The 17,795-nt window shown below is 40.5% G+C and overlaps 1 protein-coding gene across 3 annotated transcripts in view; it reads left to right on the top strand.

The window, feature by feature from the left end:
• LOC144691500 (mannosyl-oligosaccharide 1,2-alpha-mannosidase IB-like) overlaps nt 1-17,795 on the top strand; it is a 157,704-nt gene that overhangs the window by 42,701 nt on the left and 97,208 nt on the right. For all 3 annotated transcript variants that reach the window (XM_078559642.1, XM_078559644.1, XM_078559643.1), the window contains exon 3: nt 5,888-5,984. In XM_078559642.1, coding sequence (XP_078415768.1) covers nt 5,888-5,984 — 97 coding nt within the window. The remainder of the gene's footprint in view (nt 1-5,887; nt 5,985-17,795) is intronic.

Below are 17,795 nucleotides of genomic sequence, written 5' to 3'. Positions count from 1 at the left end.
TCTCACGTGAATGGATTGATAGTGGGAGCAATTGTGTTGTTTTGCAAAGGACTCGAGCATCACATGTCAAGTTGCATTCTGTGCCTACAGTTTTACACTCCAGCAGCACTCACTTTCAATAAGTTTAACTAGTATTGCCCGTTTTCATAATGGCTAGAGCCAAAGTAAGCCACTTTTTTTTTAAAAGCCCATTATTTTACTGGTGCATTTCCAACCGGCAAAAATGCACAGGCTCAAAACGTTGCAGCACACAGGAAACTGGTTGTTTTATTCATATTTATTATATTCAAATTATGCAACATGCCGCTGCATTTTTAATATCTCAGATCAAGCTTTGTAATGGTAGATCTTGCTAACCTAGCTTAAAGGTAAAGTGGCAGAAGGCAAGAAGGGCTACCTCACAAAAATTATAGAGTGAAGTGCCTCAGAAATGTATGCCAGAGCCTCTTGATCTACACAAATTACTAGGACTGAGTTTTAGTCCCAGCGAACTAAATTTGAAGATGGGAGTGGAAGGAGTCAGAAGGCCTCAAAGCCTTAGATGAGAATCAAAGTGACATTTAGATCTGAGTAAATGAAGTCGAATACAGCAACTTAAATTTCTATAGCGCCTTTAGCGTAATGAAACATTCCATGGTGCTTCCTAGGAGCATTATAAAATACACTATGACACCAAGCCACATAAGGAAATAGGTCAAATGACCAAAAGCATGGTAAAAGATGTGAATTTTAATGAGTGTCTTAAAGGAGGAAAGCGAAGTAGAGAAGCAGAGAGGTGTAAGAAGGGTATTCCCGAATTTAAGGTCTAGGCAACTAAAGGCATGGCCACCAATATTGGAGTGATTAAAATTGGGGACACATAGCAAGCCAGAATTAGATATCTTGGAGGATTGTGGCACTGGAGGAGATTGCAAATATAGGGAGGGGTGAGGTCATGAAGGGATTTGAAAACATGGATGAGAATTAAAAAATCAAGACATTGCTTGATTGTGAGCCAACATTGGTCAGTGACCGCAGGTGTCATAGCGGAATAGAAATTGCAGTGAGTTAAGAAGTGATCAGCAGAGTTTTGGATGACCTCAAGATTAAGAAGGGCAGAGCATGGGAGACCAGTTAGGAGTGCGCTGGAATAGTTGAGTCTGGAGGAATGAAGGTACGAATAAGGATTTCAGCAGATTCCAAGTTAATACTTCCAGCCTTTGGTATATGTACCTAATAAGGGAGTTAGTGAGAATGAAAAAGGAACCTCTGAAAACCAAAAATTAGCCCCGAGAAACAAAAAGGAGCTCTCGAAAAAAAAATATTTTGAGCAAGAGTAAGCCAGACAGTCCCTCAAGCTTGCCCTGTGATTCAAAAAGATCATGGCTGAACTTTTACATCAACCCCACATTCTTCGTGGTATCTGCATATTGCTGGTGCACATGGTGACCAAAAATCTGTCGGATCTCAGTCTTGAATGTACACATCGACTAAGCTTTCACAGTGTTCAGGGGCAGAAAATTCCAAAGATCCACAACCCTCTGGATGATGAATTCCTAAATGGTCAACCCCTTATCTTGAGATTTCCCCCTGAGTTCTAGACTCTCTAGCCATGGCGAACGGCCTTTGCATCGACCCTGTCAAGCCCTCTTGAGGATTTTATACATTTCAACAAGATCACATCTCATGGGGGGAGAAGGTGGCATAGTGGTAATGAGCTAGTAATCCAGAGGTCCAGGCTAATGCTCTATGGACACAGGTTCAAATCCCACCACGGTAGCTGGTGGAATTTAAATTCAATTAATAAATCTAGAATTAAAAGCTAGTCTCAGTAATGGTGACCATGAAACCATTGTCAGTTGCTGTAAAAAGCCATCTGGTTCACTAATGTTCTTTAAGGAAGGAAATCTGCCTCCTTACCTGGCTTGGCCTACATATGACTCCAGATCCACAGCAATGTGGTTGACTCTTAACTGCCCTCTGAAACGGCCTAGCAAGCCACTCAGTTCAAGAGTAATTTGGGTTGGGCAACAAATGCTGGCTTTGTCAGTGACATCCACATCCCATGGAAGAGTAAAGAGAAAAAAAACTTTTATGAGGATCTAGCCCCATTCTATCACTGGCTTCTTATAGGACAGCCCTCTCACCCCTGGAATCAGTCAAGTGAACCTTCTTTGCACCCTCTTTAAGGCAATTTCCTTTACTCTTACGTAAAAACACAAAATGTTGGAAATACTCAGCAAGCCTGGTAGCATTTGTGGTGAGAGAAACAGAGTTGACATTTCAGATCTGTGACATTTCATCGGAACTGACCTGTAGAGTTTTCATCAAACTAGTTCTAATGCCCTGTCCTCAAAAAACAGGAAAAATCCAATCCACCAAATTACAACCCCATTAGCCTATGCAAAGTCATCAGCAAATTAATAGAAAATGTGATTAATGGCGCTATTAAATGTGTCAGTTACACATCAGTTACCTCCTCGCTGGTGCTCAGTTTGGGTTCTGCAGACCACTCTGCTCCTAACCTTAGTCCAAACATGGACAAAAGAACAGAAATGGGTAAAACATGAGAGTGACTAACCTTGACATCGAGGCAGCATTTGACAGAGTACAGCATCAAGGAGCCTTGGCAAAATTGAAGTCAATGGAAATCGGGGACTATAACTCTCCACCGCCTGGAGTTATACCCAGCTCAAAGGAAGGCAGTTATGGTTGTTGAAGGCCTATCATCTCGCCCCCAGGAGATTATTGCAGGTGTATGCCAGTGACCTAGGCCCAACCATCTTAAACTGCTTCATCAATGATCTTCCACTCATAAGGTCAGAAGTGTGGATATTTGCTGACAATTTCAGGATCTTCAGTTCCATTTGCAATTTCTCAGGTAAAGAAGCATTCTGTGACCACATGCAGCAAGACCTAGACAACATTCGGGCTTGGGCGGTCAAGTGTCACAAATGTTACTTGCCACTTAAGTGCCATGCAGTGACTATCTCCTACAAAGGACAGTCTAAACACCTCCCCATGACATTCAGTGACATTACCATTGTCGAATTCCTTACCATTAATATCCTTGGAGTCACCATTGACCAGAAACATAATGAAACCAGTCACATAAATGCCATGGCTACAAGAGCAGATCAGAGGCTGGGTATTCTGTGTCGAGTGGATCATTTCTGACTCCCCAAAGCCTTTCTACCATCTACTAGGTACACACCAGGAATATTTTTCACGTACCTAAATGAGTGTAGTTTCATCAACACTCAAGCTCAACACCATCCAAAACAAAGCAGCCTGCTTGATCGGCACCCGATGCACCATTTCGAGCATCAATTCCTTCCACCACCAGTGCATTGTGGCTGCAATGCGTACCATCTCAAGATATACTGTAGGAACTTGCTACAGCTCCTTCGACAGCACCTTCCAAACCTGTGACCTATACTGCCTAGAAAAGTGGGGGCATCGGTTGCATGGGAACATCACCATTTCTAATTCTTCCTCCAAGTTGTATTCTGCCCTGACTTGGACATATATTAGCATTCCTTCTTGCCACATCACTGACCTCCTGTGCCATGGTCAATATGTTTACCCTTCCTGAAGCTTCTATCATCATACACACCCATTTTTTAAAAGCTAATTAACTAGTATAAATTGACTTAATAAAGCTTAGTTTTAGGTTTCTAACAAAAAACTACTGCGGATGCTGGAAATCCAAAACAAAAACAGAATTACCTGGAAAAACTCAGCAGGTCTGGCAGCATCGGCGGAGAAGAAAAGAGTTGACGTTTCGAGTCCTCATGATCCTTCAGCAGAACTGAGTAAAGTTAGGAGAGGGGTGAAATCTAAGCTGGTTTAAGGTGGGGGGTGGGGTGGGGGGAGAGAAGTTGGGGGGCGGTGGGGGGGTGGTAGTAAGGACAAGCAAGCAGTGATAGGAGCAGATAATCAAAAGATGTCACAGACAAAGGAACAAAGACGTGTTAAAGGTGGTGATATTATCTAAGAGAATGTGCTAATTAAGAATGGATGGCAGGAAACTCAAGGTACAGCTGTAGTGGAGGTGGGGTGGAAAGACTGAGGGCATTACAGGTATAGATTTAAAAATAATGGAAATAGGTGGGAAAAGAAAAATCTATATAAATTATTGGAAAAAACAAAAGAGTGGGGGGAGGGGAAAAAAACGGGAAGGGGGTGGGGATGGGGGAGGGAGTTCAAGATCTAAAGTTGTTGAATTCAGTATTCAGTCCGGAAGGCTGTAAAGTGCCTAGTCGAAAGATGAGGTGTTGTTCCTCCAGTTTGCATTGGGCTTCACTGGAACAATGCAGCAAGCCAAGGACAGACATGTGGGCAAGAGAGCAGGGTGGAGTGTTAAAATGGCAAGCGACAGGGAGGTTTGGGTCTTGAACTCCCTCCCCCATCCCCACCCCCTTTCCCTTTCTTTCCCCTTCCCCCTCCCTTTTGTTTTTTCCAATAATTTATATAGATTTTTCTTTTCCCACCTATTTCCATTATTTTTAAATCTATACCTGTAATGCCCTGTCAGTCTTTCCACCCCACCCCCACTAGAGCTGTACCTTGAGTTTCCTGCCATCCATTCTTAATTAGCACATTCTCTTAGCTAATATCATCACCTTTAACACGTCTTTGTTCCTTTGTCTGTGACATCTTTTGATTATCTGTTCCAATCACTGCTTGCTTGTCCCGACTACCACCCCCCTCCCCCCACAAATTCCCTCCCCCCACCTTAAACCAGCTTATATTTCACCCCTCTCCTAACTTTACTCAGTTCTGCTGAAGGGTCATGAGGACTCGAAACGTCAACCCTTTTAGGTTTCTAGTTTTAAATACTCACTGTCTCAAACTTATACAAACCACTGCATGTTAAAAGGCAGCAAGGACCTTCTCTTTATTTCCCCTTGCACCGAATTCCCACAATCACCAGATTCTCCAAGTTCTCTATATATGCTGTTAATGTTGCACCTGTGGTTACACTGTGCCTCTGGGCATATTGGGATAAGATCAATTGACAGTTGATAGAATAAGCTTTTTTTAATAGAAGTTTCTAAATTGTTTACATTGCAGCAGGTGTTAGATGTTTGACTGTTAAGCATATATATTAAATTACATGTATAAAAAATAGTGGAATCTTTAAGTAGTGCACAGCATTGTCATTGTGTGACTGCAAAACCGGGTATATTGAGCAAACTTGTGTTGATGTAGTTCATAAGATCATAAGAAATAGGAGCAGGAAGGCCAGTCAGCCCCTCAAGCCTGTTTTGGCATTCAATAAAATCATGGCTGATCTGATTGTGGCCTCAACACCACCTTCCTGCCTGCCTTCCATAACCCTTGACTTCTTTGCAGATCAAAAATCTGTCTAACTCAGCCTTAAATTTATTCAGTGACCCAGCCTCCACTGTTCTCTGTGAAAGAGAATTCCAAAGGCAAACAATCCTTCGAGAGAAGAAATTCTTCTCATCTCCGTTTTAAAAAAGAGAGCCCTTTTTTAACATGTGCCCCCTAGTTCTAAATTGACCCACAAGGGGAAACAGCACCTACCATGTCAAGCTCCCTCAGAGTCTTATATGTTTTAATAAGATTGCCTCTCATTTTTCTAAACTCCAATGACTATAGGCACAACCAGCTCAACCTTTCCTCATGAGACAAACCCTTCATCCCAGGAATAGGCCTAATGAACCTCCCCTGAACTGCTTCCAAAGTAAGCAACCCCTGCCTTATTTAAGGAACCCAAAACTGTACACAGTACTCTAGGTGTGGTCTCATTGTACAGTTGGAGTCACTTGGTGTTGAAATTTAAAATTGTTGGATTATATTTTTATAAATTTTGTTTTATTTGTTTTAATTGCAGAAAGGTTATAAAATTAGGTGAAGAATTAATGTTCTCCTTTTGCAGATGATGAAGCATGCTTGGGGCAACTATAGACAGTATGCTTGGGGACACAATGAGTTAAAACCACTTTCCAGGAAGGGCCATACCACCAATATATTTGGTAAGTATTTGGACGTTTATTTACTCATCTGTTGTTTGCATTGCCCATGCCACCTTTTTGTCTTTGGTAACTTGGAGAATGTGAGGACTTGCTTTTAGTCCGAGCACTGTAATGACAGATTGAGGTGTGCTTTACAAAAGCAAAACATTGCGGTTGCTAGAAATCTGAAATGAAAACAGAAAATGATAGGAATACTCAGCAGTCAAGCAGCAGCTGCGGAGAGAGAATTAGTGTTTCAGGTCGATGACCTGTCATCATCAATAAGCCTGACAAAGATCATCAATCTGAAACATTAACTTTAGTTCTCTCCACAAATGATGCCTGAGTAATTCAGCATTTTCTGTGTTCCGCTAAATTATGCATTACTTGATTGTAAATATGATGTGATTATTAAATATTATAGACTAGCTATTTACAAGATATGCACCATTTAAGGAGGGAGGCAGAAATGAGGCGCAATTGTTGGGAGCAAATGTGGGGAACAATTGATTCTTACCAAAAATTAGTGTGTACAGAATTGGATGTAACCTTGTGACATAGGTCAGTAAGTGGTTGGCAGGTAGGAGACAGTACGTTAGAATAATGTGGTTCTGGTATTAAAGGAGTAATGTGAGCACATTAGAGAGGGGTACCGTACAGAAGAGATTTTTGAGAATTTTGCCAGGAATGAGGAATTTTAGCTATTAGGAAAGATTGGATAGCCTGGGTTTGTTTTCTTTGGAACAAAAGCAACTGAGGGGAGAGTAATTGAGGTTTGGAAAATTGAAGGGCCTAAGTGGTGTGGATAGGTAGAACTTATATCCATTAGCATACAGTTCAATAACCAAAGGGCATAAATTTAAAGTAATTGGTGGATAGATTAGTGGGAGTTGAGGCGAACCTTTTTTTTAGGTGTGTTAAACATCAAGTTAGCAAGCTTAAGTATATCAAGGAATATTTTAAAATGTTTTATAAATGATATTTAAAATTGATTGTTCTGGTTGATAACAAATTTTGCATTGGTTGATTTGCGAATGAGTTTGAGGCAAAACTTGGTGTGGTTGGGGGAGGGGGAGATTAACTTTTCAAAACAGGTGCAATTTGCAGCTGGATTGCCAATTACGCCCAAAATGGAACCTCTTCCTCACCTGTGAGATTGTGAGGTAGAGTGCTAACTGAACCGAGTTGATCTGGCATTTGAACCAAGGCTTAAATTGGGAAAATGTTAAAATTTTGTTTTTATTCGTTCATGGGATGTGGGCATCACTGGTTAGGCCAGCAATTATTGCCCATCCCTAATTGCCCTTGAGAAGGTGGTGGTGATCTGTCACCTTGAACCACTACAGTCCATGTGGTGTAGGTATGCCCACAGTGCTATTAGGGAGAGATTTCCAGGATTTTGACCCAGTGACAGTGAAGGAATGGCGATATATTTCCAAGTCAGGATGGTAAGTGGCTTGGAGGGGAACTTCCAGGTGGTGGTTTTCCCATATGCCTGCTGCCCTTGTCCTTCTAGATAGAATTGATTGTAGGTTTGGAAGGTGCAGTCTAAGGAGCCTTGGTGAGTTCCTGCAGTGCATCCTGTAGATGGTACACACTGCTGCCACTGTTCGCCTGAAATTTAATAAATAGATACATTTATAATATTCCACTGTGGCCATAACTCAGTCTTCCATTGTGCCATAGTGTTTTGTAATTGATGTTGCAATTTCTTTTAATTGGTCTTTGGGACTTTATTGAACTTTGGTGGTGGAGGGACTGAATGATTGTGAATGGTGTGCCAATCAAGTGGACTGCTTTGTCCTCGATCATGTCAAGCTTCTTGTGTTGTTGGAGCTGCACTCATCCAGGTAAGTGAAATGGGCTCTCTTATGATGACAGAGGTTTACAGGGATAATAATTATGAAAAATTCTGATATTTAACCCCTGTTTAAGATATTTTCAAGATGGTGACCAGTTATCTGAGTATCTAATAGAGATCTAATATAGTGAAGTTCAATAAAGCCCCAAAGACCAATTAAAAGAAATTACAACATCAATTACAGCAAACTATGGCACAATGGAAGACTGAGTTATGGCCACAGTGGAATATTACAAATGTATCTATTTATTAAATGTCAGTCAAACTTTATTAATCATAAGTTGTCCAGTCGATCTCATAAGGGGAACGGATGTAACGGGTTCTTAGGGATTGGGAATGGAGAATAAGCAGAAAATGTAAGGAAAGTTACTTTAAAACACCTTTACAAGAAGGACTCTAGAATATAAATCTTTGAATAATCAGATACCCCATTACTTCAAATACAAAAATGTCAAATTATGGTCCCTACATCCTCAGTGGTCCTCAAGAGAACTCTAAGAGCTCAAGCGATCAAGATTCTGCCAATCTCTGATCAGATTTCTGAATAAACTGAACACAGCATAAAATAAAACAAATTGCCATACCACCTCTAAGCAGTGGTAACCCAAGTAGATGGGAGTCCCAAACAGATTAAAAAGGATCAATAAATAAATTTCCAGGGATAGATTGAACCCAAAGTACCGAGAAGGGTAAGAGGAAATTTAGGAGTCATTGAAGCCGGAGAAATCATGAGCAGATTACTAACAGGCTATTGGATACTCTTTTCAAAGTGGGGAAGCTGGGCCATATGATAATAACCTAGTAAAACAAAAGCATGGTGGCAGAAGAAGAAAGTCCTGCCTGATTAACCTGAGGAGGTGACATCCGAAATGGACAGTGGAAAGTCTCAAGGTGTGTAGTGTACATGAACTTGCACAAGGAATTGAAAAAGTTCTGCGCAAATAGTTACTAGCTACATTCAGTATTGTGGAGGATAGAAAACAGCAGGAGTTATATCAGCAGAGAGAAATATACTGAGGTTCCTCAGGGATCAATGTAAATTGGAAACAGCAGATATTCCAACATCGATGACTTGGATCCTGAATGTCACTGCAAATTTGCAGGTAATACCAAACAAGTGGGACAGGTGATTCTGAGGTGGATACCCAAGTTAGCAGAACCAAGGCAGAATTACTGTACCTCTTAACTTGGTGTCAACTGGAACTTGGGTGTCCAATTCTATTACTTTATCTAAGTCCTACATGTATATGGTGAAAAGCTGAGGTCCCTGTATAGATCTCTAGAGAACATCAATAGTTATATCCTTGCAATTGGAGAACAAACCTTTTAGAAACATAGATTTATGGCCATTTACTCATTGTGTCTATGCCGGCCAAAAAAGAAAGTCAAATGTGTGCTGTAGAATCTTAAAAGAAGAACTGCAAACTTGTCAGATGAATTGGATGTAATCTCCCTGGAAAGATTCCCAGCAGACAGGAAACTGCAAATATAATATCCCTTTTCAAGAAAGGAGGGAGTTGGAAAGCAGGAAACTATAGGCCAGTTAGGCTAACATCTGTCATTGGGTAACTGTTGGAATTCGTTATTAAGGAAATTTATGATTAAATTAAACCAAAGATATTTAGAAAATTGTGATATATTCAAACAGTCAACAGGTTTAACGAAATTGTGTTTCACAAATTTATTAGTGTTCTTTATGGATGTAACGAGCAGGCTGGGTGAAGGAGAACAAGTAGTTGTGCATTTGGATTTCCAAAAGGCATTTGATAAGGTGCTACACAAAAGGTACATACAAGGGGTAATATATGAGCATGGATGGAGGATTGGCTAACAAACAGAAAACAAAGAGTGTGGACAAATAGGTAACTTTCAGGTTGGAAAACTGTAACTGGTGGGGTGCACAGGGGCCTCAACTATTTGCAATCTGTATTAATGACTTGGGCAAGGGGGCAGAATGTATTGTAGCCAAATTTGCTAATGATACAAAGATAAGTGGAAAAGCAAGTTGTGAGGAGGCCGCAGCCTCTAAGGGGTCTAAGGATAAGCATAAAGGCAAAATTTTGTCGGATGAGGTCTAATGTGGGAAAATTGTGAGGTTATGCACTTTGGTAGGAAGAATAGAAAAGCAAAATAGTATTTAAATGGAGAAACTATAGAATGCTGTGATATAGAGAGATCTAGGTATCCTTGTACATGAAACACAAGTAGTTAGCTTGCAGGTACAACAAGTAATTAGGAAGACACTGGAATGCTGGCCTCTTGCAAAGAAGATGGAGAATAAAAGTAGTGAAGCCTTGCTACGACTGTAGAGTCCATTGGTGAGACCATAGCTAGGGTACTGCGTACAGTTTTGGGTTCTTTATTTAAGGAGAGATATATTGCATTGGAGGCAGTTCAGAGAAGATTCACAAGGTTGAACATTCACAAGGTCACTCAACCTGAAACGTTAACTCTGTTTCTCATCACAGTTGCTGCCTGACCTGCTGAGTTTTTCCAGCATTTTTTGGTTTTTGTTTCAGATTTCCAGCATCCACAGTATTTTGCTTTTTTTTTATTGGGCTGATTCCTGGAACGAAGGTGTTGGCTTATGAAGAAGGGTTGCCTATACTCATTGGAATTTAGAAAAAGTGGGAGAGAACCTTATTGAAACATATAAAATTCTGAGGTGGCTTGACAGGGTATATACTGAGAGGATGTTTCCCTTGTGGGGAAATCCAGAACTAGAGCATAGAGCTTCAGAATAAGGCATTGTCCATTTAAGACCGGGATAAGGAGGAATTTCTTCTCCCAGAAGGTCATGAATCTTTGGAATTCTCTACTGCAGAGAGTTGTGGAGGCTGAGTCATTGAATTTATTCAAGGCTAAGATGGACAGATTTTTGAACTATATCGGGGAGTTGAGAGTTATGGGGAACAGGCAGGAAAGTGGAGTTGAAGCCAAGATCAGAGCAGCCATGATCTGATTGAATGGCGGAGCAGGCTTGATGGGCTGAATCCCCTATTCCTGTTCCTATTTCGTACATTATGTTCTTATGTTCTTACTTGGTTCCAGTGTTTTATGTTGTCATGTATGTTTTTTCTCAGCCAACACTACAAGGATGTTTGGCATTACTTGCTGATAAGTGCTGTCTCACTGTATTTGGAAAACAAAAAACAATGAAAATTGACTCAAAAAAACTATAATTGTAACACTACCTAGTAGTACCAAGGGAGCTGCAGGTCCCAGTTGTAATTAACATGCTGCTTGTATCACTTTTGTGTACTGAACTTTCAGTTTGGTTTGCTATACTGAACAAGGCTTGAGCCTTCTGTCTCGTAAGACGTTGGTTTGTGCCATGGTGGTCAACTCTGTTAAGCATTATCTGGTGTGGCTCAGGAGCCCCACTCTGGCATGGCAGTCTCTGCCATATTTGCTGCAGAGGAAAACAGTGGGCTGAGAAGATGCATGATTCACTGGTCTCTGTTTTCTCTGGACCCACTTCTTGGCTAGCTGAACTTTTAGTTTCTGCTTGCATCTTCCAATGCTCTTCCAAACAGTCAGCCTCCAGAGGTCACAACTGTCAGCGACTATCTCCTAGTTGTCATTGTCCGCATCTTCATAAATCGTTTTCAGGTGCCCCTGCAGTAGAGGCACGGATGACCAAGAGATTGTGACCCAGTGGCCAATTCACTGTGCAGAAAGTCTTTGCGTATATGGCCGTCATCCATCCGATAAATGTGGTTGAGCCAGCGCAGATGCTGTACAATGAGTTTATACTGATGGAATTAGCAACTTCCAGGATCTTTTAGTTGGTGACCTTGTCCTGCCAAGACATACTCAGCCGTATCCTCTACGTCTCTCATTGTACTAGATCCTTAATTAACTGGGAGTCAGTGCTAGTACTACATGATCAAGTGTACCCAAGTAACCCTTGTTTTGAATGTTGGAGAATATATTTGCACAATGGAACAGATACAAGTAAACATGTAGATGAATGCAGTTGGCAGCTAACAAAACATATATTCTCTTTATACTCCTCACAGCTTAGATTCGCACAAGCTTTGTATCATCAGCACACTTGGATACATTAGTCATGATCTCTTTGTCTATGTCATTAATATAATTGTAAATAGCTGAGGCCCCAGCACTAATCCATGTGGGAATCCATTAGTTAGCCTGCCAGTTTGAAAATGCACCATTTATCCCCACTTCCTGTTTCTTGTCCATTCTTGTCCAATCCTCCATCCATGCTAATATATTACCTGAATTCCATGAGCCCGTGTATTAAATTGTTGTGTTGCACCTTATTGAATGTTTTTTTGGAAACCCAAGTGTTACTACATCTTCTGGCTCCTCTTTATCTACCCTACTAGTTACACCCTCAAAAAAAACTCTCAAATTTGTCCAACATGATTTCCCTTTTAAAACCATGTTGACTTTGTCTGATCATACTCTGATTTTCGAAGTGCATGTAAGACTTGCTTACTAATAGATTCCAGCATTTTCCTGATGACTTATGTCAGGCTGATTGGCCTGTAGCTCTGTTTTCTGTCTCCCTCCTTCCTTGAATAGCAGTGTTTGATTTGCTAACTTCCAATCCACTGGGATGATCTAGAATGTAGGGAATTTTAGCAACTCATAATCAGTGCACCCGCTAACTCTGCAGCTGCTTCTTTTAGAACTCGAGGATGTAGGCTATCAAGTTCTTGGGATTTGTCAGTGTTTGGTCCTTTAATTTCCTCTCAAACTTTTTCTGCTGATAATTTAAGTTCTTCACTCTTAATAGCCTGTTGTCTACCCTCTATTTTTGGTATGTAATTTGTGTCTTCTATCATGAAGACCGACATAAAATATTCATTCAACATCTCTGCCATTTCTTCATTCCCCATGATCATTTCTCCTGTCTCTGCATCTAAGAGACTAATGTTTATTTTAACTGTTCTCCTTTTTATATACTTGTAAAAACTCTTACAATCTGTTTTTATATTCCTGGCCAGTTTATTCTCATATTCTATTTTTTCCCCTTTAATCAACCTTTTTGGCTACCCTTTGTTGGTTTCTAAAGCTCTCCCAATCCTCAGGCTTATTCTTTTCAACATTGAGCCTCTTCTTTTAATCTAATGTTATTCCTAACTTTCCAAGTAAGCCACCTTTTTGTTGAGTTCTTACAGTGTAATGGAACATGCTTTGTGTATTGTTCGAGGAAGCTTTTGTGAAAGTATTCTACAAGCTCCTCTTCCAAGACTACCTTTGGTAATTTAATCTTCATATAGACTAGATAAATAAAAGTCCTTCACTATTATTACATTATCTTTGTTACAAGCTCCAATTATTTATTTATTAATGTTCTGCTGATGGTATACCAACTTTGGGGACTTTTAAACTATTTTTATCAGTGTTTTCTGAGTGTTGTTCCTCCAAATGTCCACCCACACTGATTCTACTCCTTGATCTTCTGAGCTAACATTATTTCTTACCACTGTCCTTATGTCATTCTTTATTATCAAAGCCACTTCTCCTTTTCTATTCTACCTAGCTTTTCAAAATGTTAAGTATCCTGGAATATTTATATCCTAACCTTGGGCACCTTGCAACTGTGGGCAGGTTTATCCATTTTGGGCCAGGACCCTGATTTAGAGGTCAAATGCGGGTGCAGATCAGATATTGTTGGGAGCAGTCATCCAACATGGACCTTGCCTGGATTGGTTGGTTAGTGGCCAGAGGGAGCACTCGTCATCTAATTAAGGCTGGTGGGCGAGTTCTCGGGCCTGGAGAGCTAATGTGAATAAACTACAGACTGCTGTTGTGGGTAAGGGCAAGAGGGCGCCTCTGCCTTTCAGCACTTTTAAACAATTTGAAGTAAAAATTGACCACAGCTGCCAGAGCCAACATTGTGGAGGGAAAACCCACCCACAGAGTGGTCTGCAGCTGCAGACCAGCAGTTAGGTGTGGCGGTGGCCTCAAAGCCTTCCTGCAGCACTGGCCCCTGGTGCTCCTGACACTGTGTGGGGTGGGGGCAGCACAGGCTGACTGGAAAATTCCAGTCCACCTCTGGCTTTAATTGACTTTTTCATTATGTCAGTTGGCTGTCCTCTGCTTACACTTATGCAGCCATTCAGCCCCTACTTTGACCATTCCTGATAATGGCTTGGTGGTGGGATGGTGCTGGCAAACACATTGGCTGGCAGCAGCAAGTAACATGCCCCCCCCACCCCCACATATCGGGACCAAAATCCAGCCCCATGTCTCAAATATTGATCAGATCTCTATTTATCTTTATTTGTACCACTGGTTCCTCCACCTAGTTATGAATGCTTCGTGCATTAGATGAGCCTTTCATTTTATTTTTTACCACTATTCTTTGCATGCATCTTATTCATTGATGTACTATTACCATTAACTCTCAGTTTCTTCCTGTCCTACTTTGCTTGTCTTTACCTATATTGCTACAATACTCTATTGCCTCAATTTCTCTCTTTAGATTTTAAAATTTCCTTTCAGCTGACCTGTCTCCTCTCCCTGTGCCACCGCCCCCCCGCCATGAATTGAAACCACATATTTTCACATCACTAAGTCACGCATTTAATTCTGTAATCTGTCTAACCCTGTGCTAATTTGCATATGGCTCATTATTAATAATTTCGAACCCAGTTCCTCAAACTACTTCTGCATGAAGCCTCATTTGAAAGAAATGCTTATGTCATTGGTTTTATTTATTCATTCATGGAATGTGGGCGTCGCTGGCTAGGCCAGCATTTATTGCCCATCTTTAATTGCATTTAAGAGTCAACCACATTGCTGTGGGTCTGGAGTCACATGTAGGCCAGACCAGGTAAGGGCTGCACATTTCCTTCCCTAAAGGACATTAGTGAACCAGATAAGTTTTTGTGACAATCAGCAATGGTTTCATGGTCTTCATCGGACTTTTAACTCCAGATTTTTGTTGGATTCAAATTTCACCATCTGCCATGGAATTCGAACCCGGGGCCCCAGAGGATTACCCAGAGTGTCTGGGATACTAGTTCAGTGACAATACCACTGGGCCACCATGGTCCTACATGGACCATGACAGCTGTATCCTCCCCTCCCACCCAGGTTCTTCTGCAAACTGGAGGCAATGTCTTTGACCCTGGCACCAGGAAAACAGCTCAACCTTAATTTCCAGTCACAGCTGCAGAGAATGCTATCTATCTCCCGACTATACTGTACCCTATCATTAGCACATTCCTTTTCAACCTCTCCATTTGAATGGCTTTCTGCATCATAGTGTTATGGTCAATTTGCTCATTTATCCTGAAGTCCCTGTTCCCTCACACACAGGTAACAAATACCACATAACAGTTGATCAAAGTCAAGGGCCAAGGTTTCTCCATTATTCCATTCCCATATTTGCCTGACTCGCATTCACACCCTTCTGTTCCTGACCATCGACCAACTTTAAAGTTCTACTTAACCGAAGGGGTGTGGCTGCCTCCTTGAACAAAGAGTCATGGTAACTCTTTTCCCTAATGCGCTGAAATGTCTGCAGCTCAGACTCCAGCTCTACAACCTTGCGCTGAAATTTCTTGAGCCTCAGACACTTAACTGTAGTTATGACTGTTTGGGATCGCAATGCTATACAAACTCTCCACATGCTACAGACTACCTGTTCTACCATGTCTATCTAATTTTGTTTATTGGGTTAATTAATTAGTTACTAATTTAGCAAAGCTAAATAATAGCAAGTTTCAGTTTCCTAGCTTATACACAAAGGAAAAATAATCACCAGCTACAGGAGGTAAAGCAGGAAGAATAAAAAGCACCACCTCCTTTCCCCCCCCACTGCACCAGATTCCTGACTTTAGCACTCTGTTTACAGAGTGCTCAGTTCTGCGATCACTCTGTGCTCTGTACTTCTTTTCTATTGCATTGGCATTTCATTCACTTATTCATCAGATCAGTTACACCCCCACAGTTATTGATCTGCTGACAAATCTACTGAATTTAACCAGTGTTAATTTTGAGATCTGATGTGACTTGAAAATATAATTAATGGTACAGACTATTAGATAATAATGTCTTTTATTTTCAGCCTCTTACAACATTATCTACATGTAAACAGGATTATTTTCAAACTTTATAAATACAGACTTAATTTAAGCAATGTTGATCCTAATCTATACAATATATCTTAAGCTCCCAAACCTTTAGGTTTCAATAAAAATATTTCGCTGCTGCAGTAACGTTGAATGCGTTGAATTTCACATTACCCTGGTATAAATTTATGCAGCTAGATGTCAGTTTGTATACTTCGTCCATAACCTAGGCGTCTTATTGTGGCTGTTTTGATGTTTAAAGATTTCTATTACGAAACGTGGTTTAGGTAGTATTATAATTTTAAACTTTCACTTTGTGTTTTGCATTCAAGGTTGGTTGCATTTTTAACTGTCACAGACAGAATTTTGTGTTTTCTTAGAGCCTATGATCAATGTGCTTTGGCATGTGAGGTGTGCGTATTTTTTTCCTTCAGAGTGCTTGTCTCCAGTTTAAATAATTCCAGCAGAACGCTTTTTGTCAATTTAAAAATAGAGATGGTTATTTATTATCTCACACCTGCTCTGGATGTTTAAAAGAAATGGTATTTCATTCACTTGACTCACTCACAGTATCACACATACCAAGTTTAAATGCAGATGAAGTTTTAAAAAAATGGTTACGAGGTACAATTGTCCCAGTCTCTCTTTTGTGGCAAGCCTGTACTTTCTTGGATGAGTTGATGGTTTTAGTTGAAGTGAAGGTCTTCTAGGTAGAGGTTTCTCAGTAAGCTGCAAGGCTTCATGTATTGAATTTCCAGGGGATTGGTTCTCAGGTGAGCTTGAAGTTGGAACAGATTGGGGAGAGTCGCTCCCCCACCTTTTAGGCATTGCTGTTTATTACCTTGGCTGCTTAGTTGGCCGCAGCTGGTTTGATGACTTCCTGATGGCGTCTGTCTCTGCAGAGCTGATTCTTGCTGTTTTTAAAAGCAGGTAACAAGCATGGCTGTCTCACCCATGTGATCTGTTTCAGGTCCAAAGTCGTTTTCCAAATAAGGTGGCTAGTCAAGTCAATAAACATCCTGTGTTGTCCTTGATGCTTTGAAATCTGAATTCAGATGAGGGAACATCATAATACAGTGGGAGGTCGAAGAGGACTCATTCACATTCGTCGAATGCGCATTGAGTTTTGATGTGTCTTTTGTCCATAGTGAACCAGAAAGACGAGTTGGCTAGAATACTATAGAACTTTTCTTGATATTATATCCTTAAGCAAAGGAAAGTATGAATTTCCCAGATGGCTGAGGATGTCCATTTTTAGTTAGGTATTTGCTGGGTCTCAGGACTGTTTGGAGCTGGTATTGCCAAAGGTCATGCAATTGTCAGCGGCCGTTTTAACTGTTTCTGTTCAAATTGTCTGAAAGTTCAGAATATATGGGAACATGACATTAACTCAAAGTTTACCATTTGTTTTATTGATCAATGTTATTGAATTGCTTTCTTTAAGTCCAGTTATGTGGCTTCACCCGTCATTACACTGGCTTGCTTGAGGTGTGTGTACACTATTAATATTTTAGGTAACAAGTTTGTACTTTTGTAAAGATTAGAATCTCCAAGCAGGAATTCACTGGTGTGAATGACCCTGAACAGATGTGAATGAAAAGTGATTATTTTTTTAAATATTGTTGGTTTTAGATTGAGAGAACACTAAGGTGTGTGACTATTTTTGTAAACTGCCATTGAAGTGAGCAGCATATTAATCAAACATTTTGAGTTGAACTTTCTAATGTGGCATCAAGTTGCAAGATATTACTCACATTTGTGCCACAAAAATGGTGCGAGTGGATCTTGCCTAATTTTTTCAGTGGTTAACATAAGAATAACACATCCACAATCTATGATCTCCTATAAGATTAACTTTAATGTTGTTTGATATTCATACTGCAGTTTGCCCTAGTAATTAATTAAGTAGTTGCCTTG

This window comes from Cetorhinus maximus, chromosome 16, assembly GCF_964194155.1.
Source record: "Cetorhinus maximus chromosome 16, sCetMax3.hap1.1, whole genome shotgun sequence".
In the NCBI taxonomy this organism is placed as follows: Eukaryota; Metazoa; Chordata; class Chondrichthyes; order Lamniformes; family Cetorhinidae; genus Cetorhinus; species Cetorhinus maximus.
This window is presented reverse-complemented; position numbering and strand designations above follow the sequence as displayed.